The sequence below is a fragment of the Tyto alba genome, unplaced genomic scaffold (genome assembly GCF_018691265.1).
Source record: "Tyto alba isolate M040663 unplaced genomic scaffold, T.alba_DEE_v4.0 Super-Scaffold_13, whole genome shotgun sequence".
Lineage (NCBI taxonomy): Eukaryota > Metazoa > Chordata > Aves > Strigiformes > Tytonidae > Tyto > Tyto alba.
In genome coordinates this window covers 44,833,277-44,858,154 of record NW_024881275.1, presented here as the reverse complement: position 1 = coordinate 44,858,154, position 24,878 = coordinate 44,833,277, and the positions used below count along the sequence as shown (strand labels likewise).

The window sequence follows — 24,878 nt, the reverse complement described above, 5'->3', positions numbered from 1 at the left end:
AAGCACCAGTCAGCAGGATTCTCGCCTTCACAGCATCCTGCAGCAACATCGCCTAATTCACTGCCTGACTGAAAAAAAAAATCAGATATGGCACTAAAGCAGCAGTCTGTCCCCATTACTTTTGTTACCACCGTTCACAACTGCCAACCTCTCCCCTCCTTGCGGTAAACCACCGCCAATTGCCCCTCACTCCTAAAAGGTGCAAAGCCTTCCCCTTTGCTCAGAGAGGTACTTCAGGTACCAGAGTTTAGAGGAGCTCGAGCTCTTTAAGGGAAACTCCTCCCTTATTCCCATCCACCACCACAGCATCATGTCTTGCTGCAGCTACTGGTATATCCTGTCCAACCCCATCCCCCAATATGACTGCATTACAAACAAGGCTAGAAAGGCACCAACAAAATTTAAGGACCGCACTGAAGAAGAGCAGGGAAAAAAAATATCCATCACCAAACAAACAAAGAAAGGACACACACTCTCAGGTAACACCAATTTCTACTTTGCATTGAAGGTGGTTTCTTTCAACAAAGAGAAAAAAAAAAAAAATAAACTGAGAGAGAAAAAGCTAAAATAGAAAGGGGGTGAGTGGCTAGAAAACAGACCGGGCAAATATAACCTAACAGCAGTTGGCAGCCTTTCTGATGACTATACGTTGAAAGAATTCATGATTTAAATCAGGCATAGATATGATATTTCATAGGTAAATAACCATTCCATGTCAAGCAAGCTTGTCTACAGCATAATAAAAGGAAATTCTAGGAAACAAAACACAAGTTACAAGCATAGACAGACATTTTGTTTACAGGTACATTTTACAAAAGAATGGTGTGAGTGTCTCTCTCTATACAGTATATATATATATATATATAGGCTAGCTCGAGAAATTAGATATATTTGCTTGAACAGTCTCCTTACTCACAGAGGTTACTGTAGCTCCAGCAGTTACCCATTGGTCAAAGAAATAAAATGCACAGATCATCAGTTTATCTATAGCGATATCAGCTAATTCAATTGCTGCTGTTCTAGTCAACTGGAATCAAAATAGTTTCAAATTTCCTGGCAGCTGCTGCCCTGCACTGCACACAATGATGTAAATGGATGCTTTCTGAGTATTATGAAACTGATGGGGGAACTGCAGTCTCATTCAGTCTATCGCAGGAGCTAAGGAGTCCACCTTGGCAGCTTGCAGGGGGGGGGAAAAATTTCCTCCAGCAAGGCTGCCTGACAGTATGCCAGGGAGATGTCTGTGCTTAGCTGCTGTTTATTTTAACTGCATCCGTAAGGGAAGAAATGGGCAGAATGGCAATGCTGAGAGTCGTGTGCCGGATTCAGACCATGGGGTGCCTGACAGTGTTTTGGCATTACAGAGCTGGAAGTTTTCACAAAGCAGACCAGTCATCTTGCATTTTATTTCTCTGCAGCTCCTTGCGCTGAGCACAAGCAGCACATGGGTTGGCCTGTATGCAGTGTCACACCAGTTACGCTTTCTTGGTATCAGCATTTCTGGCCATTATTTGTAAAAGGCTAATCAAGGCAAGTTAAAGAAATGCATGTATTAAGAGGAAACAAATCTCTAGGTGATAGAGCTTAACAAACAAATCACAGGATCTATAGCATATCATTATTGCAGTCTGCCAGAGAGTGGGGATCACACATGTCTCCTCATCCTGCACTTCCTCGAATTATAACTTCTGTGGCAACTAAAACTATTCTGATTTATAGAGCAGTGCCTGCACACGCCAAGATGGAGTGGCCTCCCCCTATGAGAGGGGAGGGACGCTGCATAATCACTGGCAGCTTTGCGCAGCAGCCCTTTTTCCAAATGATGTCATTCGTGCTGTGATAGGCCCTGCCTGGCCGGCGGAGGTCCTTCGTTGGCCAAAGCCAGGGGATCAGCATAATGCAAACACCATGCTTTTGTAACTGGACTGGCAAACATCTGCACCAGACTGGGTGCAGGGTTTTCTGCAGCTTGAAGCCACTTCAGGCTTTTGGGTAGTTTGCTTGCCAGGGGGAAGTGGAGCCAGGCCTTCATCCTTGCAATGTTACATCAGCATTATGTAAAAACAACAAGTTGGTGGAGATGGGGAAGTTGAGTGAAGGCAGGGGGAAGAGGTAGGGGAGAGCTGCCTAGAAAATAAGCCCTGGTTCAGTGCCTCTGCTGCCTTAGCAAACATGCAGGGAAGGTGAAGGGGACCAGAGATATGGCAGAGCCTACACAGAAAAAGTGACTGTGTTGGCTGAGATCCCTCACCCCAAAAATTGATGACTGGAGGGTGTCCCTGCTGCCATCAGCAGCAGGTTTGATGCAGACCCTGTAGCGTGCACAGGAAGCATGTGACTTGCACTTACTGTACGTGATCAGTCAGGCAGTGGTGTGGCAGCTGGCAGTTCGAGGTTACCCAGAAATTAAACTGACCAGTTCAGGGAAGAAAATAATCCCTCTGCAAGCACCCAGGGGCATCGTGTCACTCAGGAAATCCTGTACCCATGGCTTGCAGCAGACTGGAAGAGGTTATCAGAGAAGTACTACTCACTGCTGCTCTTGCATAGTTCCCCAAGTTCTGGAGGTTTTGGGCTGTGTTAGGTGAACCTTCAGTCTGCCACAGGACAGCCATGCCCACACTAGGTAAATTCATCACAACTCTCTCTGCTAGCCAAGTCCCAGCACCTGGAGTCAAGTGGTGATATGATGCCTGAGTTGCCATGGCTTGAAAAACAGTGTGAGAAAAGCTGCTAGGTTTAGAATGTAAATCTTGTCCATTAAGAAAGCAATGACCAGACAGCATGTAAAATACCTGGGTCACTGTGTGTCTGTTTGAGGATGTGTGTGGCTTTTTTACAACTGCAAACCTCCTAACTTTGTTCCTGATGGAAGGCCTTAGGTAATCAATGCTGTGACTCGGTTGTGTATTTTTTTCCCCACAGATTTTGACTATTTCCCAGTGATAAACAGCGTTTGGGAGCAGTTGCATAACCCCAGCTGCACTGAACGAAGAGTCCTCCAAGGAGCCCCCACACCTTCTCCCTGGCTGTGGGAAGGATGGCACCTTGCCACAGCAGCTCACAGGCCTACAGTGAGCACAGAACAGGACAAAGCCCAAAACTAACATGCAGCACATGCTGAGAGGGTTTAGTGTGACAACTATCCACTACAAATTGCTGTATGGGCCACAGATGGTCAGTGAGATAGCTTGGTCCCAAGAGCCATTACCCTGGAAAGCAAAAGGTTAGAGTGAAACAGCTGCTAGAATGAGGAGAAACAGGAGGGAATACAAAGGGAGTATCTGGGCTCCTTATCCTGATGTAAATGTGTGGGTGAGTCTTACTACATTTAATGCACTTTTCTTCTTTAAAGCCCCACCCCCTGGAATGATGTAGCTGCAAGAATCTCCAAGCTTTGGCTTAAGACTTATTTTTGGAAAAGTCTTAAACGCAAAATTCAAAAGGCAGACCCAAAAAGAATATTAAATTTTCTGTTTTTCCACTGATGTGATTTAGAAAGGAAGTGGCTAACAGGTGAACTTCCAAGTGTAGATATATGCAGTGATAGCAAGACTTACTTTAAAAGCTCCCTAGGAGCTTTCAGCTGAAAGAGCAAACTTCTGGAGCAGTGACAGCCCACAGCTGCTTTGACATTTTCAACATCTACAAAGACTTTACAGCCTCTCTGAATCCAATTGTACTTAATGATACATATTTAAAATACTGTATTTTTAAACAACCTATTTAAAGCCCTCAAAAAGTCCTTCAAATAGAAAGGGATCTTCAGATAAAAAGTATATTGCCAGACTTTGAGCAAGCAACAATGGCTTAAAAAACCCCACACCACTACTCACAGATTTCAGAAACTCTAGATCTTTGCAGCAGCTGCTGAAGAAACTAGGCACATCTGCAGGAAAGGATGTCCTTTACTGCATTTCAGAGTTTGGGGACCAATTAGCCAGGCTAAGAGAAAGCTTGCTGAACAGTTGTCAAAGAACCCCCTGAGCTGGATATTGAGTTACACACTTAGCTAAGACAAAAATAGGGCACAGAGGGACATGTGCAACTCCCAGGATCGGAGTATTTGCTGCTAAAGGGGCAGCTGGGCATTGCATGGTAACTTTTCATCAAGCTTGCACAGTGAATGAGCTTCCCTTCTTCAGGAAGCTCAACAGAGCTAAAGAAAAAAAGTGGGGGTCAGGAGACACTTGTTAAAGCAGTGAACTGTGAACAGCAAAAATACTTGATGTACCCTGTGTTACACTTCTTCAGTGCAATACCAACCAGAACTGCATCTACACACATAATTTTAGTTAAATGCCTTCTCTATATTCATTATCAAGCCATCTCCAGCAGCAGGAAAACATGCATCTTTTCCTTCAGTAAGCTTCAGAGATGAATCAAGGTTACAGCGTGATAGAGGGCTTGCACTGGTGTGCTGCCTGTCTCGCCAGGTGATGGTGCTGAAACCAAGGAGAGGAGCCCACAGTGACAAGAAAAAAATGCAGCTGTACCCCGCCGCACCTGCTTACAGCCAGCCAAGTCGGCTAGCTGAGGCTCTCCTGTTGTGCCCACTGACCTGGATGCACTGTTTTCCGTCTGCCTGACCGCCTCCAGGAAGGTGTTTCTGAGCCCTGCCAGCTTCAGCCCAGATCAGCCTGTGATACATGTGCTCAGAGCATCTGAAGCAGCCAGACACCACCAACAGGCTGCCAGCATCACCAGGCCCCCAAATATTTGTGCACTCACATCAGCATGGCTCTCAGCTTCGGCTGACAGCCCACAGACAGGGAGGTAATTACTGCCTTAACTCTGTCATTTCCTACCTTCTGAGTGCTTATTTCTGTACCTTTAAAAAACAATAAACAAACAGCCCATGTTTTAACAATTATTTTTAATAAACCCTTGGCATTCAAACAATTCTATTGTTTACCAAGTTGACAATGTGGTAATCTCCTCCCTGCAGCTGTAGGTTATAATAACTTGAACTATCCAGCTTTCAAGTGCAGGTCACAAGACATCCAATTTCCTCCTGTAGAGCAAGGGACTTAACATAAGGCCTCACATCCCTTTAGTTTTCCTTTCTCTGGGACTGGAAACCCAGACATCCATCACACTACACCTGATAGCTGTGGAGCATGCCCTGGCTTTGCCTAGCCCTGGAAAGCAGGACTCAGAATTTCACAGGGAGAGACAGCAAGACAGCTCCACCTTACACAGTCAAGATGCAGAGTAACAGTGCAACCTGACCTTCTTCACTGGCATTTAGTTTTTCCATATGCAGAGTCAGATGTGCTCTTCTGACAGCACTGTAAGAGCATGCTGCTTCTCAGAGCATCCAAGCAGTTGTTCAAAATCACCTTCCAAGGAGAGGTTTACTCCACCCTGGAGTAAAAGTGGAGCCATCAGCACGGCCAGTCAGTGTGCTGGTGCCAGACAGGTAATCACTTCTTAGAGTCCACAAACTCAACTGGAAACGTACCTTTTAATACACTACCTCTGGAGACATAAATTTTAAAAGTTAATCTTCAATTTGCATCATTGCCAACCAGCAACACCAAACATCAGGGATATCTATGAAAAAACATACGGATTACACACTACTATTTAAAAACTCCTGTGGGTCTTCAGTGTGTCAGAAAATGCAGTGGGACACCAAAAACAACAACAACAAAAGCTGACAGAGTCAAGTATACACAACAGGATGATAAAATTTTAATTAAATGAGGGGATGGGGGGCCAGCACCACAGGTCTGAGCTTTCTGGATTCCAGCCTTGCTTGTGTTCCTGGTGAATGTTGCAGGACATACCCTTAAATGTACATCTGATATACCTATCCTCACAGACTCTGTCCACCATAATTAAACAACATGAATGTGAAAATCAAGCAGTCCTTCAACCCTCAGAAAATGCAGTTTTGCACCTTTTCAGGAGAGCAGAGCTGCAGAGGAAGTTACCAGACCAGGAAGCCCAGACTTTCAGGACTGCCTGGAGATGGAAAGAACACAAGGTAAAAACATGACAAAGGGTGGTGCATCGAAATGGAAAGCAATGCAGCTGAAGCACTGGCAAAGACTATAGTCAGCAATCTGCGCAACAGTGAGAACAATGCAACATGTGAGTAACTGTGGTCTAAGGGCAGTTTTTAGAGTGAGTATCAGGAAGGTGCCACATCTGTGCAATGCAAGGAGGATGCAGCAGAGTTGGACACACATGACTTGAAGTGACAGAGAGAAAGCAAGCGAGGCAGAAGAGCAAAGGACAGCATAGTAAGTTAGTGATAATCATTTTACAGAAAGTTACTGGGGTAATTTTCTTAAGGCTGTTGAAATCTGCATCACAGGACTACAAAAAGGCTTTGCTTGTACAAAAAAAAAAAGCCGACATTGTGTGCTTCCTTTGCTTTTGAAACAAGTCAGAAGAAATTCTACAGCAAAAGCAATCATTTCGATGATTCAGGTTCAGGAATGGGTATGTTGCGTGGGTTAAAGTACACATTTTGTTTTCTTTCTGACCCCTTGCAGAGGTGATTCAGCACACGTTGCCAGGACAAAGTAAACCTTTTCTTTAGAATTGTTTTGTTGGCATTGTTTTGGGGTTTTCTGTTACTTAGTTTTTGCTGGCTTGAGTTTGCTAAGAAAACTGATGAGCACAAGAACTATGAGCATGAGACAGTCTGTGGCAGCGTGCGGCTGGGACCATCTCTTCTGGCAGAAGCAAGCTGTTAAATAAGCTCAGTTGCCTCATGACACCTCACTGTACACAAAACAGCAAGTGACAGGCTTTCCAAAAAGCTATTTGTTTCACCAGGAATTCAAAACCAGGCTTCTTTCAGCAGCTGTTGGGAAAGACTAGATTTGCATAGCAACCAGGGGACTATTTGTACAGGGCTTTTTTGTGAAGGATGAGATTAAACCCTCTGTTACACAGAAGGGGTGAAAGCTTTCTCCTCCTAGAAGCATCAGAGAAAAGACTGTATGAGTGTTAAGAAACTATTTTTTTCCTAACAACTGTCTTGGATTTATTTTCTCATATAACAGGAATTATGGGGTACTTGACTTGCATGTTTACTTAGGCAATTATTTTGTAGCATCCCCCTCTTTTTTCCCCAAGGAAGCACTTTTTAGGACAAAGTCATGTTGTCAAGACTTCCTTTTTCTTTTTCTATTTATATGTATTAACTGCAAAGTCATAAAAGTCAGTACTCTGTATTGAGCCCAAGCCTAAAGATAAGGCTGCTCAACAGAGATCACTGTTTCCATGGCTGGTTCAGAGGAGGCTATGTTTCCATACACAACAAGCACCCTTTATGTCAGTGGAGCTCAGAAGATATCTTGTCCAACTCAGCCAAATCCAGTGTTTAAAAAACATTTTCTTTTGCTGGAAGGCAGAAGGCTAGGGTTTCACCAAGGAGTGCGGCCAGGCAGCGCAGGGGTGCGTGGCCGCACATGGTGCATCCTCCCCGCTCCCTCAGAGGCAAAGAGCAGCCCCACAAACAGGGGTCTGCAGGGAGATGTGGCCCCCAGCCCTCCCCAGGTGCGATGAGGGCCCTGGGGGCCCTGGACCTGCCTCTGCTCTGGGTGATGCATCTGGGGCAGGAGGATGGGCAACAGACAGAGAGGAGAGGAGCCAGACAAGAGGCATCACACTGTAAAGACAAGAGTGCATGGCTACATCAAGGATCACAAATATCCCAGATAAAACCACACTGAGGGCAGCAAAGAAGAGAAATGAGGAGGAGTTGTTTTTAATGCAGCAGCTTTATTAGCATTTGAGCATCACCAGTGAAACATCTCTTCTACAAGCATCTAACTCCTTCACTTCTCTCACCTGTGAAAATGACCACAAGCTTCAACCTGGAAGATAAAAATCCGCACGGCAACTTAATAAACAAAGTCTGCTGTCTCTCATCTAGGCTAACAGAAGCGTTTGCTGCAGTTGCCCCCAATTATTCTTCCTTCTTAGTGAATTGGCTTGTCTGATGCAAGTGTTTTAGTACCCAGTTAAAAAACGTACAGCCTCTACAGCATCCAGCAGGGCTTCCCAATAATATGGTTGTGGCCAAAGGGGAAAGGTCAGACTGGGAGGCAGAAGTAATTAAGCTGTTCAGTAGCGTATGTGTTGCCTTCTCAGTTTCTGAGTCCAGACAAGGCACGGGTAAACTGCTTTGGGTTAGAATTAAAGTTCAGCTTTACTGCCCAATGTGACAAGCTGTCCTCTTGATCAAGTTTAAACACCAGTACTTCTCCTGGCCCTGCCCCCATCACTCCTTTGCTTGAAATCTTTCATACTTTGTCCCATGAAAAGCATGTCTTCCTTCTTTTAAAGGCAACTTTAGAAAGTAGCAGGTTTGTTTGGATTTTTGGTGGTGTTTTTTCCCTCCCCATCTAACACAGAGAAGAACAGAGAGACTTTCAGGCATAGCTGCTTCCCCCCAAAATGTATGTCATGACATATTCAACATATGTCAAATCAAAGGAAGCCACAACTTGGTGCACAGAGCCCTGGGTTTGTACTACTGTGCCTTCAGTCACCCCATCCTCATTCATCTCCAACTAATAAGCAGTTAAAACCTGCTCACTTGAAAGAAAAAAAGTAGAAAAGGCAGCACCACTCTCATTTACCCATCACATTCAAACACCTTCCTAGTGGAGAAGGAGGATGCATTTAACAGCATGAAGCCAGTCTGGGTAGGCACAATGTCACCCAGTTTTCGGGTACAATTCACAAATGTTACACGTTAACCATAGTTAAATATTTGGAAACTCTCCCTTGAAGTCACTTCCATTTCACTAACTGTTAGTCCCTAATGATAGTATCTGATTCATAAAGGAATAGAAGGAGATTTAGAAACAAGACAAGAAGCAGCACAGGAAAAATACAGAAAAGTACACACATAAGCCAGTGTATCTGGCTTATTAATTGCCACCCTGTACTTTAGGGCTCATTACTCAGTCAGCTCAGAATACCCATCACATTTGATAATTGTTTTGGTTAGTAATAACAATAGATTCACTTGGATTTATTAGACACAGCACACTTTATTTAATGCCAATCTCCGGAAATGTACTAATGCCTGCTGACAGTGCTCTCACACTGTGTCTCTCCAAACAAGAAATGAGGTCACCATGATTCATGTAATAATCCAATACACATTTTGTGGCAATTTGTAAAAGTTTTTAAAATTCCTAAATGAGGACATTTTGGTTGTTTTGGTTTTTTGCCCCTCCACTCTGCAATTAGGATTTCTCAAGTGGAAGACTGAACTTTAGAAAATCCATGGAGAAACTGTTTACTCACTTTCCAGATTTCAGTTCTGCGCTTTTTTTTTTTTTTTTTTTCTTTCCTTGCTAAAGTGAAGGCGCCTACACAGCTTGTTTCTGTACAAACTGCTGCCCTTCTCTGGCAAGAAGGGAGTCTTCTTTAATTAAAAGTGACATTCCAGAAAGTTTGCAATTAGAAAGGATCAAGGTGCAAGGAAAACAGCCTGAGGAAATACTTTTGCAAAGAGGGCAGGGATTGTTGATAATTACAACACTGCAAGAGAAATAGGTATAGTAACTACATTTCTTTTCTTCTAAGCTTGGGTTGTGAAAAGGTAGAAAATGCCCTGTATTTACAAAAAAACAAAAACAAAAAACAAAACAACAGAAACAAGACTGATCCTTAGGCATACCATTAGATACTGCACCTGGATTTCTTCAATTACTAACCACAGAAGACAGAGCCATTCGGGTACCACCTCAAGTATCAAAATTAAAATCTTATCTACCAGTAGCTATAGGAAGAGCAGTTTGCAGACCACAAAGAGCACTCCTGGAAGGACCTCCAGGCAGAGATGGTCATGTTTCAGCATGTGCAGTTGCTGAACACGTGGCTGAAACGACTCCACTGCAGAGAAGTGTTGGGCCTCCTTCCGCCGACATGTCTCCAGCACATAAGTCCCAGCTGTTCACACTGAGGTGGTCCAGGTGAGCCAAAGAGAAAGGTGGGGGCATAAGAAAGAGAACTGCTCTCATTTTCTGGGGCCAAACCAGCAGGCTGCTTTGGTCTGGTACTTGCACTGTGGTCCAGTGAAGGGCGGTGTAGCACAGTGAGTGAGGCCTCGTGGGGTCATTAGGGAGCAGCTTCTGCAAAACTTTCCTGAGTCACTCAAGAAATTTTTTTTTTTTTTTGCACATAATAGTAATAAATAGTGCTTACCCCTTTCTGAAGGCTTCTCTTGATCCAAGCCAAATAAAAATTCATATTTGGCCTTGGCAACAGTCTGGGCGTGAGCTAATGCATCATTATCCCACATAAGTGCTTCTGCCTGTAGAGTGAAAATAAACAAAGCTTATCTACCTTCTAGTGAAAAAAAAAAAAAAAAACAAAAAAAAAACCAAACAGCAGAAACATGAAATCCCTTCAGGTGGGCCTTCAGGTAGGATTTTCAAAGTGTTCATTTAACTCTATCACTACCAACATCAGCCAGAGCAGACATGTGCCAACTCAGAGTGCTTTTGAAGAGCTCACCTCTTGGTCTAAGGAACCAAGCATTTCAGTATTAAGCTGTGATGTTAGAGCATGCAGCCTCTCACACCTTCAGCTGCCTTACCTGCTTTAAGGCCAGCAGCACTGGGCAACCATCTCAGTAATACCATTTAGGGTTAAAAGTGGCTAGGGAATAGTATCAGAAATAGCAAAGTTGAGTATGGATGTCACAAAACTGGGATCCATGGAAAAACCAACCATAAATGAGGCAGAGGAGGGAGGAGCAAGGGCTATAACAAGGAAGATCAAAAATGGGAAAAAGGATAGTCAGGTAAGCAAACGTGTGGCAAGTGCTGTCTGAAGGTCTGTGTTGGGCAGCCCATACCTGACCACCACCATCTAGATCAGGACAATAGCCCTACCTGGTTTTATGACCATATCATGTAAGTCAAACCTGCCTCCATGGCCAGGAGGTAGGGAGGGAGCACAGGGTGGTCTCCCTGACTAGCAGGGGAGCACATGGTGGGGATGGATAGACAGATGGATAGGCATCCCAGTGCCACCAGCACCTTTCCACTGCTTTCTACTCATAAAAAACAGTTTGACACAGGAAAGGTCCAGTTTCTCAGAGAAGAGAAAGGCTGCAGGACTAAGATTAAAATTAGTTTTCTGAACAGGTGGGGACAAATCAAATCTCCAAGATAAAGCACACACTGTAATGCAGAAACTGTCTGCAGCCAGCATTAAGTTTCTTCCTAGCTGGGCAAGACGGAGCCTGTAATTCTTCTGTCTGAAGTGACAGATGAAATAAATTATTAACTCTATAAATTCTTCAGTGGTCTTTATATTTATACCCTATGTTTAAGGCAGCCAGTTGTTACGGCATAGCAAGTCATTGCATGGTTCACATTGGCAAAAGCCTTAGCTTACAAAAATACTCTTTAAAAAAATAAAAGCCAGATGGAACATTCTGCCCCCCGGGAAAATAATAACTTTTATGCACTTCCACCAAATACCTTAGGGTAAGCGTCAGCTTCAAACAGAAATTCAAAGTACAGGAGACACATATTCACAGGAACACATGGTCAAGGCTCTTTAATCAGAGATAGATGGAATCACACACCATACATTTGCCCAAGGCCAGCTCTCCAATGATTACATTTTATTCCAAGAGCATATTGAAAAATAACTATCTTGCCCCATGCCCTAGAACTGTTTTGATCGGGGTTTTCCTGGTTTTTACGCCCATTTCTTCTCCCACCTTTCTGCATTGCACCAGTTCTGCAGGATTTAGTCCAACACGGCTCTGAAGTAAGTGGGCAGTAGATTTTACACAGGGGTCTTGAAATGTTGGACCAGTGAATGGTAAATAAATATATCCATCACTAAGGCTCCAGCTGGTACTTTGACAGACCTGCTAACACTAGCCTGCCAGATACTTTGGAAAAAATATAATGAAACAGATGAAGGGCTTTCTAGCACAAATACGACTACCATGAGCATGATGATACAAGCCTGAAGGAAGCCTCCATGTCTCCCCTGCTTCTAAAGTGCTGTATTCATTTGCAGGAGGTGGGGCAGGAAGGGCTAGAAAAGGACCCAGGGCACAGAAGAAAAGGCTCTCAGTCTGCAACAGCCTGGACAGGAGTAGCTTATGGAGCCAGACAAAAAGTCAGCCTAACCAGATGAATGTGAAGGGATAAAATGGCTAAACGACTAGCTGGTGCCAAATCTCACTCACAGATGAATGAAATGGAAAATAAAATGGACAGAGCAGTCCAGTTCCTGAGTAGTCAGGAATTTCTGATCTACACACCTCTGGGACACCACATCTCCATCCCTCAGCCCTGTTCTTCGAGGCTTCACAGACATCTGCTGCACTGAGGTTTCCTGCCAGCAAATACATTTTCCAAGGGTCTGTATTTGCCTGTACCTTACTGTAAAGCAATGAGGAAGAGTCCAGTCCACAGCACCCTCTGCATCATTCTATAAGAGACTGAAATTAATGGTTAAATTAATGGTCTTCCAGTGTACAGGGCAGCATTTATGAGTTAGGTGCCTAAGTGGAGCCTGCAAGACCTTTGTCTTGGCATCTGAAAGGGATAACTTAATTTTCAGAAGTGTTCAGCACTGCTGATGAGAATTACAGATACTGGCTTGTGCATGGGAACAGCTGAACCTAACATCTATTTAGGTCATCAGAGCAATATAAGGATGTGTAAAGGTAAAGTAGTTCAGAGTCTCCAGATCCAGGCTTAAGGATAAATTTATGATATTTCATCCAAACAAGAGATATTAAAAAGTGAAAGCAAGAGGGGGGGAGAATACAGATGCTGTGAGGTCAGAGCTGGCTTTTAAGAGTATTACTCTGCTGTTGTCCTTCCTTAGAGACAGGAAAAACCCAGGGAAAAAAAAAAAAATCAAGAGAGAACATATGCTCTCCTTTTCTTCTTTCAATCTGCCACTCACCCAAACCTTGCAGAAGTCATCATTCGCCAAAACTGAGAGCCCTGAGAAGGGCTGGACTAACGTTCATGGTGCTTTCCAAGCTGCATTAGCGAGGATTAAGTACAAGCAAGATTGGAAGGGATATAAAACTTCTGCTTAAGCCCACTCCCTCAGCTCAAGGGCAAAGAAATCTGCATCCGGGTCAGCATATTTCATAATTGCTTCCCTCAGAGAGCTTTAATCACCACCTTTGATGCATCTGGTGTTTGTGACTGCTGGAGAGTGTGACGCTTGCTCAGAGCATCAATCCCCTTAAATCAGCCCAGCTGTACATACATTTCTCATGAGCCACATTCACACTGTTTTTCAGTCCGATTACGCTCTGGGCAGAGTGGCAGCATGTTCTTGCCCGTCCATTCACCACTCTTGCAGCACCTTCTGCGTGTTTGAACACGTCTGATCATGCCCACTTCTCTGGGTTGTGGTTCTTGGTTGGGAGCTGGGGATGCTGCATTTGCCTCTCTGGTGAATTTTGTATAATATTTGTCAGGCTGCGTTAGCTTGGACATGGCAGTCCTCACCCCTCAGATCTCATGCCACCACACTGGACCAGTTTCTGTTGACTGTGCACAAGGCATTGGCAACAGTCATCAAGGGTCCCACCTCACTGAGCTTTCATCCTTTGCTGAGCAGTCAGGAATTTCTGATCTACACACCTCTGGGACACCACATCTCCATCCCTCAGCCCTGTTCTTCGAGGATAGATTGTTCAGGACATGCCCATGGCGTTTCAGGCTAGCACAGGAAGTGAAGGTGCTGAATCTGTGTCTCAGCCCTAAACTGAGCAGCGGTAGGATGCTAAGACCTCAGGGATCCTGCTCCTCCAGCGGGAGCTGCCAAGGACAGGTAAGTCGGCCCTGCATGAAGCACACGTGCTGCCTCTGCTCTGATCTGCTGTCTGAATGTGCCAACTGGAGCAGAGGGTCAGTAGCTGCAAACAGAAACTTGCCACAATTCATCCCTGAGAGGTGGCGTTAGGCAGGCCCCTGATGAGAGCTGGCTGATGCCTTTCCTGAAGCACAGTGTCTCTGGATGAATTTCAGCTCCAGTCACGAGCTCCACTAAAATTGCCCCCCAAAAATCCCAGTGGTTTTTAGATAGGCATGGTGAGTCATCCAAGCCTGAAGAAAATGCTTCTCCTTTCTCCAGGGAAGGAAATAACCAAAGCATCCTCTTTTGAATTTAACTGAGGTTCTAGTTGTGGTCTTTTTTGGGACAGGCTGTTTTCTTCTTGGGGCTTTTTTTTTTTTTTTTTTTTTTTAATGCCTACAGCTCAGAAAGCATTCGCTGAGGAATATCAAAGTCTTGTTCTCTCACCACCATTTGCAGCTGAGCCGAGAGGAGAGCTGGGCTCCATCTATGTAGGTCTCAGTGGAAGGTGGTGAGGTTGTCCACAGCTGCTGAGACACACAATGAGTCAGTCTGATCACAAAGAGCAGGCGTGAACCCATGCCTCCTGAAGCATTCACACTTAAGGTCATGTGTTTTCTTCAAAAATGTCTAATAAGGAGGAAGTGTTCAAAGGAGCAGATAAGTAACTGGCAAATGTCAGTCTGGAGTTTCTCAGACCCCCTGAGAGGACAGATGCTTTTAGACAGGTTGACTCCTCACAGGAGACCTGGGAAAATGGTGCTTGGGAAAAAGCAGAATGGGATCAGTGCCTGAGCTTGAGCCTTTACAGAGCAAGAGTCAGCCAAGATGCTGGACAGCAGGAGACCAGTCATGCCACAGGAAAACATCAGCAGGAAGTGCTCTAAGGACCTTTCATGAAGGACTGTGAGCCGGGACAGAGAGGTCAAAGCATCCTTGGGGGATCCCTGCAAGCTTTCTTAATAAAACCCAGACACTCTACCCCCAGAAAGAAACGTTACTCCAATTCTTCTAGGCTTACAGGAAAACCTGGAGGATACTAGCTAGCTGGAGTGGTAGTCTCCATATCTAAGCCATACTATGAGACAGCCTCAGGGGAGCACATTTTGCACAGCTTTACATGTGCACAGCTCCTTTTTCCAGAGCTGACCACCTTTCCCCCTGGCCATGCAGCTAATGGGTGCTGGCTCCCTGCTGGTGGGCAACAGCCCCTGTGCCAGAGGCACAGCACTTTCTGGGGAGATGCTGCAACAGAGCCGTCAGTACTACTGCAAGGAAGCAGGAAGAAGACTCTGCAGGATGCCTGTAAAGCAGAGCCAAATATGGAGGACTTCACAGCCACACTTGGACCATTCTAAATCCAAGCTGTTCTTGTTCCATTCTCAATGCTTCACTAACATCTTTAGCAGCAAAAAAGTCAAATGCCTCTCAGCAACCTATCATATCCCCTGATACTGTGAGTTTACGCTCTCAGGAGGAGTTAAAAATCTACCTTCATCTTGTCATCTGCATACCAGGAGTTTCCCCAGAAACACAGTAACTGCTAACGGAGCTAGCTTCAAAAAGAAAAAAAAAAAAAAAAAAAAAAAAAAAAAAAAAAAAAAAAAGGCAGGAATGCTGGATAGGCTTCCACAGATTTACAACCTTCTCCAGCAAGTTTCCAGCAGAGCAAAAGGATCATGTGAGTCAAGCAGCAACACCATGGTCAAGTCTTTACAGCATCACACATTGAGAGCTCTGCCTCTGCTGTCACAGACTGACAACTTCCCCAACAGCCTGACACAACTAGTGGCCAGTCCTTGTTTTTAAGGCTGTTACCATTCCTGTGTGGGCGTGAGCTTAGCAAACCTTACTGCTTTTGACAGGTTGTACGAATTGTTCTGAAAAGACTATTTCTGTTGAGCTTTTCTTAAGTCACTTCCCTAAGTAACAGCATGAAATACAGAAAGGTGGAGTTAAAATAAACTCGCTAGCTGGTGAAAGCTAGTGCATCGACAGCACAGAGAGAGCAGAATCCTGGTGCTCACAAAAAGAACCCTATCAAGGTTTGTAGTTTTTACTTCCACATGACTTCATACACCATGCTTGTGTTTTCCTCACACACACACACACCCACATGCTAATTACATGTTTGCAATTCCTAAATTAAAGCATTAGTAAAATAGATTAAGACTCAAAAGAACAGGAGTTTTGCATGGCTAAATCTCAGCTGGAGCTGCCAACAGTTAATGAGAGCAAAGGTTTTGGAAGAGAAGAAATCTCAGTATGGGTTTTAAACTAATTCCTAACTATCAGGAGTTTCGGGGATCTACAGAGCCAGAAGGTGGGGAAAGAAAGAAAGGGCTTGTGTGAGGGCCTTGCCTAGTTGTTGTCCAGAAGAGAAGTCTGGGTTACCGAAAGGGATAACCAAGTCAGCGAGGACTTTCCAGCTGAGGGCAAGAGGCAGCTGAGATACACGTGAAAGAGATGCATGCAGTCATAAGGTGTCTGAAAAAGGCAAAGAACAATCTGTGATTCACCACCTGTTTTAATGCAACAGCCAGAGGACATCTAAAGAAGGTATTAGGAGTCAGCCATCACACCAAACAGGAGATGGTTCCTCACACAGTTTGCAGTCAAAGCCACAGACCTCCCTGCAAAGCAACGTCATGGAAACTAAAATCCTATGGAAGTTGAAAAGGAGGGTGAACAAGCTCAAGGGGCACAAACGCACAACATACATGGAAATCACATCCTCATCATGAAGCTCCAAGCTGAACTCTTCCCATGTATCTGCTGACATCCACTTCCATGACCACTGAACTTGAGTCCAAACCGGTGCAGCCAGCCACTCTTACCTGTTCACCAGGCTTTGGCATGGCCCCGGACTGGGCAGACCTCAGGCGTGGTACCATCCAGCCAGCTCCACTCCTCAGTCTTCACCACAACACACCCCACACCTTTCCCCCAGGCATTCACCAGAAGGCTCCCAGGGCTTCCCACAGGCTACCCCTGCCGCTCCCACTGCCGCAGGATGTTTTTACCAGGAGCAGCCTCCCAGGAAGCGGTCAGGCTGGAGAGAGCAAAACTGAAAGGGTGCAGATACCATCGCAGCTGCTCCCTCCACTCAAAAGCAGACTTCACAAAAGTTCAGTGTTTGATGAGAGACTCAATTCAGAAAGGAAGCAAAAGAGTCACTGCTTAGAAAAAGGCACGGGAACAGTGACAAACAAGGGATGCCTTAGCAGCAGTGTCAAACAGTTGCAGGTAAAACATGTTTTCAGTCTGGTTCTCTTGTTTTACACCTGCATTTGAGTTTGTCTCCCCTTAAAGAAAGGTTTTCTTCGTTGTTTGGTTGAAGTTGTTAGGAAGCAGTCAGCTGTTATACTGAATTAAATGTTTTTTATTATGCAAAGGCTAACACTGTCTGAGCTGTAACTGCATGAATGTGAACAGCATATTAATTAAGAGTCTGTATGATTACACTTTACCATTACAGGTCACTCAGCATTTTGTATTTGCCAAGTCAGTGATTTTTGATGTGTGCTGTACGGACCTCTGGATGTCTATGCATTATTTCTAAGGTATGTGCATGAATCAAAGCAAGTCCATTGAGAAGTAAGCTTCAGCTCACTGCATAAACCATCATGTTCTTAGATATGAAGAGTTAAAAAGACCCAAAAGTTGTAATAAAGCCACGGTGCAAGTATTTTTCCTGAGTTATGTCAAACAGCATTGGGATGGGGACCTGATTTAAGAAAAAATGCACAAAGACGGCATCTTTTATTCAAAGAATTCACTGGCACATGTACTAGACATCTTGTATTTACTTTTTTTGTTCAATCTGTTCCGAGTATATTTAGCAAATTGACAGACAGCTTCTTTTCAGCAGGTAGTGCACTTCCATCATGTTTAGGTATCTATCTCAGACAGCAGACCAGTGTTTATACAGGAAACAGGTCTGCCCCACATGGATTTCAGCTCCATGGAAGGTAAAATTTGGATATGCCTAAGTGTCTCATGAGTCTACCCAGAAGTTACCTCTGTGTCTTTAAGCAACTAAATTATTTCCAAAACCCAAGCCAACATCTGCTGAGTCTGGAGAACTTGCAAGACACATCCTTTCCCATGTGCTGTATATTCTATACGTCCAGCTGAATAAGTGCTATTTTTATGGATGGCAGTAAAGAAGGATAGGATATGGGGAGAGCTCATCTTCCTTTTTCAAATCAGAATTACAAACAGAGTTTAAGATAATATCCCAAAGTGACTAAAATAGTCTTTTGCACCTCAATTTCAGTGAACAATTAAAAAAACAGAACAAAAAAACCCACAAACAAACTTCAAACCACTCTACACCAAGAACAATTGGTAGAATTTACATTTGGAAAGGTGTAAAAACCTGCATTTCCTCTGTGGCAAACGCAAACTGTAAAGCAACAGGAAAAGGGGTACATATCTCCCTCAAACTTAGACATAACTCACTGACCCTGCATGATTGTTTCATATCACATATTTAAATTAATTTTACATCTTTTTCCTAGATTGTCCTTTCCGAGTCTTAACTAAATCTAACAGAAGCTTTTGAGATCAGAAATTTGACTAAAGTTTGATTTGAGCCATCTTCTCCCTGGCACAATTAAGGCAGAAGCTAGAAGTCACACCAGCAAATTTCAGGTAAGCCTCCTGCTGTGCAGGCACTCAGGGACTGAAAAGATGTTGCAAGAGCACACCCTTTGCTTGCTAAAAAAGTGCAACTTAAGGAGCGCCTAGGACCAGCATCCTCGGGCAGCTGTCACCCCTCAAACCGTAGGAGCTATAAGACAGTTTCAGCCACGGCAGGAAGGCAGAAGACACCAAAGGTGATACATCGCCCACAAGCAGCGCAATGTAGGCCAGCTAGCATTAGTGTTCCACTGATGAAGAAGTTAATACTCCTTATTTTTTCCTTATTAAGACCACAGCAAGTCCACAGACATGAAAGCTGATGAAAACCAGAACTTGTTGGTGCTAGAATTTGTTTTCTCTTGGGAAAAGGGCTTTCCTGCTAAGGATTCTTCCATTAATGCTAAAATGCAGCCATATCCTAGGCTTAAGTGCATCCTGCCATCACACCTGGCATTTGTTCAGCCAGGGAGATGTGGTTATTACCCCAGTAACACCTCCTGTTTGAAAAATGTAAAAAAATTAGTACACTTTGGAGTTAAGCCACCTCTTCCAATGTGCCATTTCATACTAAGAGAAAGCAAGCCCCATTCACTGCTTCTGCAAAAAGGGAGGCTTGCACTGTGTAACCTGTGCCATTTGGGTTGTTTTCTTACTGCTCCCAAACTACTGTATCACAGACTCAAGATGATGCCCTCTTGTTCACTCCTTTCAGTAAGTGTCAAAAAAATTGCTGTGGCTGTGACATGAAGGAAGTGTGACAGCAACCAGTGTGCTTCTGCCTCAGGAGCTCACCCTCAAAAGCCAGCTTCAGCCTGGTCTCCTTAGGCTTAACCCAGTGGTCACGGCACTGAAATTCTTTTCATACAGTTAGCAAAGCAAGCCATGGCAAATGCCACACACTCCCCGCAGCCAGAGCTGGTGGTGGAAACGTAGAGCTCCTGCTCTGATGGACAGCTTGATCCCTGATGGGCAGCTTGATCCAGTGCCCTGGCAGGTTTGTTTGCTTACAGCGTCCAGGAAGTACAGTCAACTCAGAAGCAATTCAGGCATCAAGGGCTAGATAATACCCGAACACCTCTGGTTCCTAATTCAACCCTGTAGCAACCTAGCTCGTACCCAGAGGGCTAGCCCTCATCCCAAACTACTTTTAAGCCCCATCCACAACCTGCCTTGCCTCATCTCTGTAATGCAGAGAATAAATGCTTGGGTGCATTAGCATCCCAGAAGCCTGTGGTCTCCAACAGGAGCTGGCACAACAGCAAGAGGCATCTCAAAGCAAGGAGGGGCTGTGCTCAGAAAAAGCACCTAGAAGCATACTACAGAAGCATACTTCAAACAGTGCCACTCCTGAGAGGAACAGGACACTTATGGCCAGACTGAAAGTGTTGGACAGACACTTGGAGCTGGTATATCAAATACTTTTTCATCCCATGGAGGCATACGATTTATACCCCCCTGCTAACCTCATCCCACTGCAAACAAGAAAAAAGGACTGGAAACAGCCTCTGTTACCATGGGTGCTGGGGGACAGAATTCCCTTCAGAAAGAGATTCAGATGTTTAAGACACAAATTGCTCAAGACATAAATTTGTCCATCTGCAGCCCCACTTCTCCACATGGCAGCAATCTGGAAGAAGAGCGTTCTATTACATATACCCCTTCTAAGCCAAAATTCCAAAGGGAAGGACCCACACACAGTTTTACAACCCACTGGGATGCAACAAACCCCCCAGGCCACAGAGCGGGTTTGGGTGGGAGACTAAGACTGTGAAATCCCTGCTCCACCAGAAACCAGCTTTCCATCAAGAACTGGCTGCAAGGAAACATCCCTTCAAGAGGAAATGGTTGGTGGGTGTTGCTGAGCCCAGGGACACTGTTCCCATCTCTTCTGGCTGAGAAGCCTGGCAAGCCTCACACCAGCCAACTCTACCAGCTGCTGCACCCCAAGGACCCCAGCACCCATGTCGCAGAACTGACGTGGAGTGGGATACTCTGGCTGGTGGCTAACTGCCCCAACCTTTGAATTTTGGCAGCAGTTCACAGGTTTGCCCAGACTCAGCTACAGCACAGCAGCTTGGCAGATGGCTCTCCAGTACCCTGGGGACCCACCTAACCTTACTCTCCAGACGCTACCCACTCCCTCTCTTCCTTGGGCTCCCTTCCCTAAGCCACTACACTGTACTACCTCTAAACTATGGTTAAACCAGCACGCAGCAGTACCCCAGGCTCTTGCTCCCTCTCAAGACCCTTGCAACTAAACAGAAGAACTCCAAAGAGAAATACATGCAACACCTCAAAACAAATCACCATGGCTCCCAGGTATGCCAGCCCATCTCTCCGTGGAGCTGGGATCATTTCAAGAGATCAACTCTGCTGCATGCGCACGGACAGTTTATCAGACATGGCCAAAGCATCCATCCTCTGCACCACCAGCCACATGCAGGGTGTGACTTGTGCCACCTCGACTGCCAGCCCCAACACGGAAGATCCCAGCACTTGGCTCAGAGCATGCCCATGGAGACAACCACTTGACTGCAGAGATGCTCCATGGCACTGGTCCATGGTAATCCCGCAGACAGACTGCCTCTTCATCCCACAGGAATCAAACCCCAAGCCACGTCTTAAATCAATGCTGAAAAAACAAATGCCAAACTTTCCCAGTAAGATGGGCAAAAATAGAAAGGACCATTTTGGGGAAAGGTGGGGAGGGGAAATACCCTGAACGACATCCAGGTCTTTCAGCTATGCAATTTGAAAACAGCAAAGAAATTATTGCTGAAAAAAAACCCAATAGCATATTCATTAGGATCCTTACAGCTCTTTTCCTTCTCATTTTGATGACATAGAAATGGCAATAGTAAATCAGATAATCTGCTCAAGCACCAATAGCACAAGAAGATCCCTTTCACACAGGTAAATTGTGCAACAATTTTATTGTATCAAGAAGTCCTAATTTTTTTGTTGTATCAACTTTTGCAGAGAGCAGTGTGTAAGTTTCTTGCAATTGTTTTTACCATCACCACTACCACAGAGAATTTTCTTACACTCTTTTCTGCAATGAACCAAGGCTGTAATTGAAGGGGAGCATTTGCACAGGGACTCCTACATGATTTAACTTCACCTTCTCTCACACCAAAGTCATACTCCAAAACCGACATCTCTATAGCCAAACTCTCAGCCTGTGTAAATCAACAGTGCTAGGTCAGAATCATGGCTAGCATTAAACTGGTAACATCTGCCGAAACTTATCAGCTAAGGATATGATGGATGAAAATGCATTTGGGGTAGAAAGAGAAATCTGCTAGCTAAATCAGAAAGGCTTGGATCATTCTCAGGAGCTTCTTACAACTGCTGCAAACACTGGGTGTGCAACCACCAGTTTCATTAGAAATATTGCATTCGACTTTCCCTGTTTTAATGGCCCTATGCACAGACAGAATTAAAGCGTGACTGAAGCAGCAAAAGCAGTAGTAATTGCAGCTGCTTATTACACACCCAAATCTCTTCAATAGCACATAGATGTGCTCTGCCTGACAATGTACTATCACCCTGTGGGATCCAGATAATTGTTGTTTATGGCACGGAAACAGTGCAACTGTATGGGAAGTTAGTATCTTCAATGAGTTTGTGTGAAGTTCAAGCTCATTACAACTCTATGTTTATGTTCCCACTGAGAAGCATTGCTATGGTCCCCAGTAGCAATAACGAAGATAATACTAGTGCACAGAAGCATTCCTGTGTACGTTTAATGTTCTAAAACTTTACAACTTGGGTGAACTCATCTCAACTCCACTCCTCCCCAGAAAGCACAATGTTACTACTCAGCTGGAAGATGCTATTTTTTTCAGAACATCTTATTTAATTCGAGAATTTGTTATGATTAAGAGAGCTTGTCAGTGCAGCAACAGTGCTGATTTGTTACACAGACAAATTACATGGAGACAGCAGCAAAAACAACGGTACAGAACGCAGGTTGGGGGTCCCAGCCTTGGGGTGAGAGTCCCAGTGCAGCCGCCCTGGTGCAGTGTCCCTGGAGATCTAGCAGTAATGACTGCAGAATCGAGTTCTGAGCTATTTTCCCTGAGGGAAGTGTGAAAGAAGGAGGGGGAAAAAAAAAAAAAAAAAAAAAAAAAAAAAGAGAAATAAAAGGAAAAAGAAGAAAAACTAAAAAGTTGAGAAAAAAGAAAAGGGGAAAACGAAAGAGGAAGAAATTAAAGAGGGAAAGGGGAAAAGAGAAAAGAGAAGAAGGAAACGGAAATAAGGAAAAGGAAAATGAAAAATAAAAGGAAACAAGAAAAAGGGAGAAGAAGAAAGAAAATAAAAGTAAAGATAACAAAGGTAAAAGTACATGAAACAAAAAAGTGTCCCCAGCTGTGCGCACCCACCGCACCCGCACGGGCACCCGCCGGACCTTACCGCATCTCCGGCTCCCTCCATCTCCCATCGCCGGCCGCGGCGGATCGCAGCCGCTCTCCCGCGAGGCCGAGCCGTGCCGAGCCGAGCCGGGCCGGGCCGAGCCGAACCGAGCCGTCCTGTGCCGTGCCGAACCGAGCCGTGACGAGCCGAGCCGTGCCGAGCCGAGCCGTGCCGAGCCGAGCCGAGCCGTGCCGAGCCGAGCCGAGCCGAGCCGAGCCGAGCCGAGCCGAGCCGTGCCGAGCCGAGCCGTGCCGAGCCGAACCAAGCCGTGCCGAACCGAGCCGAGCCGTAGCGCCCTGCCGGCCCGCAGCGCCGGCGGCGGAGCCGGGCAGCGCGGCGGCGGGCGGCCCCAGCGCGGTGGGCGCGGCGGGCGCGGGAGCGCAGCGGCGCGGGCCGGGCGGCGGGGCCGGGCCCTGGCCCGGCGGGGCGGGGCAGGGGCGGGGCAGGGGCGGGGCTCGGACCGGGGGAGCTGCCCGGGCGGAGAGGGAGGGGGAGACGGCGCGACTAGGGCAAGGGGGACGGCGTACACCACGTGCTCCTCAGAAAGATTAAAAAAAAAAAAAAAAAAAGGTATTATTTCAGGATTAGCGAAGCAACACGGTGAAAAACAAGCCGCGCCGCGTGCCCACAGTAACGTCGTTGGGGAGGGACACGTCCAAAGCCCGGGGGGGCTGGGACATGCCGTACTCTGCTCTCTGCTCAGCCCCTTCAGTGTGGCTCGCAGTTACCAAACTCAAAATCCTTTTCCAGCCCTGGGGCTTTCCTTCGCAGCCTGACTCCAAAAGCAAAAGAGCACAGATGTCTTTGGAGTAACCCCATCTGAACATTCAAAACTGATTTTTCATCTTTGTTTTTTCCACAGTTCACTGGAAGTTCTCTTGCATTGTCAGGTTTCTGAATACGCATTCATGTTGTTAGGATTTCTTTAACCAGGAAATCTGCAAGTTGTCATTTTTAATAGAAGCAGGGTTTCCCCATCAGCAGCCGAACTTCAGAAAATACCCCTAAATCTCATGGGCCTAGTTACAGGAGTTAGCTACACAAGTATCTGACAGACTGGACAAAGAAGGATGTTAGTTTCTGTAGTTTCAGCATATTTGTATTTTGTTCAATAGCAGTTGAAAGCTTCATTTCTTTTAACCCACCAAAACTGAGGATAGGCTTTCTGGAGCAATATGGGACAAGGACCAGGACTTAAAAAATCCTTTATGTTTGCTCCTTCCCCTGCACTGAAAAACAAAGCTTCATGTTAGGTAGAAGGCAAGATTGTTCCAAATGCTTTGCTGTTATGAAAGGCTTTGGACAGTCCTGATGGTAGAAGTGCATCATCATGAAGTCACCGACATAAGCGTGCCACACCCGGACACAGTGGCATCTCTGCAGCCGAGGAAAAAGCATAGCCCTGCCTTGCTGCCCATTGACCTGCCAGCGCACCACCAGAGCCCCACTCCCTGTCAGCACAGGGCAACCTCAGCCTTTCAGCTCTCCAGCACCAAAAAAAAAGGTAAAATCCATTTCTGGCAGGATAAAGGTAAGTCCAGGCATAAAGCATGATGCACACTGGCCTGGAGCTTTCCCTGTTTGGCAGTAAGACAGGGGTGGCAGTACCATCCCTGGGTTCTTCTAGTTCATTTGCAGGCTCCATCCAGCAGCATCTCCCTGTGCTCCACCCAGCTGGGCTGTGGCACACAGAGCTCATGCTTCTCCTCCTAACCAGAACCCCTCCTTTCTCACTAGCTCTGTACTTACCCAACTAGTGGTCCTCCTGCTTTCCACCCACGCCACACTGCAAGAGACTGCACTGCCTCCACCATCTGGGTGCCTCAGGCCTGATGTATCCTGTACCTCAGAAGCCATGCTGCTCTTTCCCTACAACTTCCCTTCTGCCCATCCTTCCCATCAGCTCCCCAGCACCACAAGCTGTAGCCATGTATCCCAGGAGCACCACAGGATCTGCCTCCTGCCCTGCTCAGCAGCCCTCC

At 45.6% G+C, this 24,878-nt stretch overlaps 1 protein-coding gene and 1 long non-coding RNA gene across 10 annotated transcripts in view; one reads left to right on the top strand and one right to left on the bottom strand.

The window, feature by feature from the left end:
- PSD3 (pleckstrin and Sec7 domain containing 3) overlaps positions 1–23,053 on the bottom strand; it is a 133,147-nt gene extending 110,094 nt beyond the window's left edge. For 4 of the 9 annotated variants that reach the window (XM_033009255.2, XM_033009247.2, XM_033009254.2 and 1 more), the window contains exons 1-2: positions 22,897–23,052; positions 10,186–10,294 (exon numbers count right to left, since the gene is read on the bottom strand). In XM_033009255.2, the coding sequence (XP_032865146.1) occupies positions 10,186–10,294; positions 22,897–22,917 (130 nt within the window). In that variant the 5' untranslated portion in view covers positions 22,918–23,052. Of the gene's footprint in view, positions 1–916; positions 991–10,185; positions 10,295–22,896 lie in introns of those variants that run through there. The other 5 variants (XM_033009252.2, XM_033009248.2, XM_033009251.2 and 2 more) reach the window with 4 other exon arrangements.
- LOC116965538 lies at positions 336–4,164 on the top strand. Its single transcript, XR_004409453.1, has 2 exons — positions 336–479; positions 2,926–4,164. It is a non-coding gene; the product is annotated as an uncharacterized LOC116965538 (long non-coding RNA).
- Positions 23,054–24,878: the final 1,825 nt, after the last annotated feature.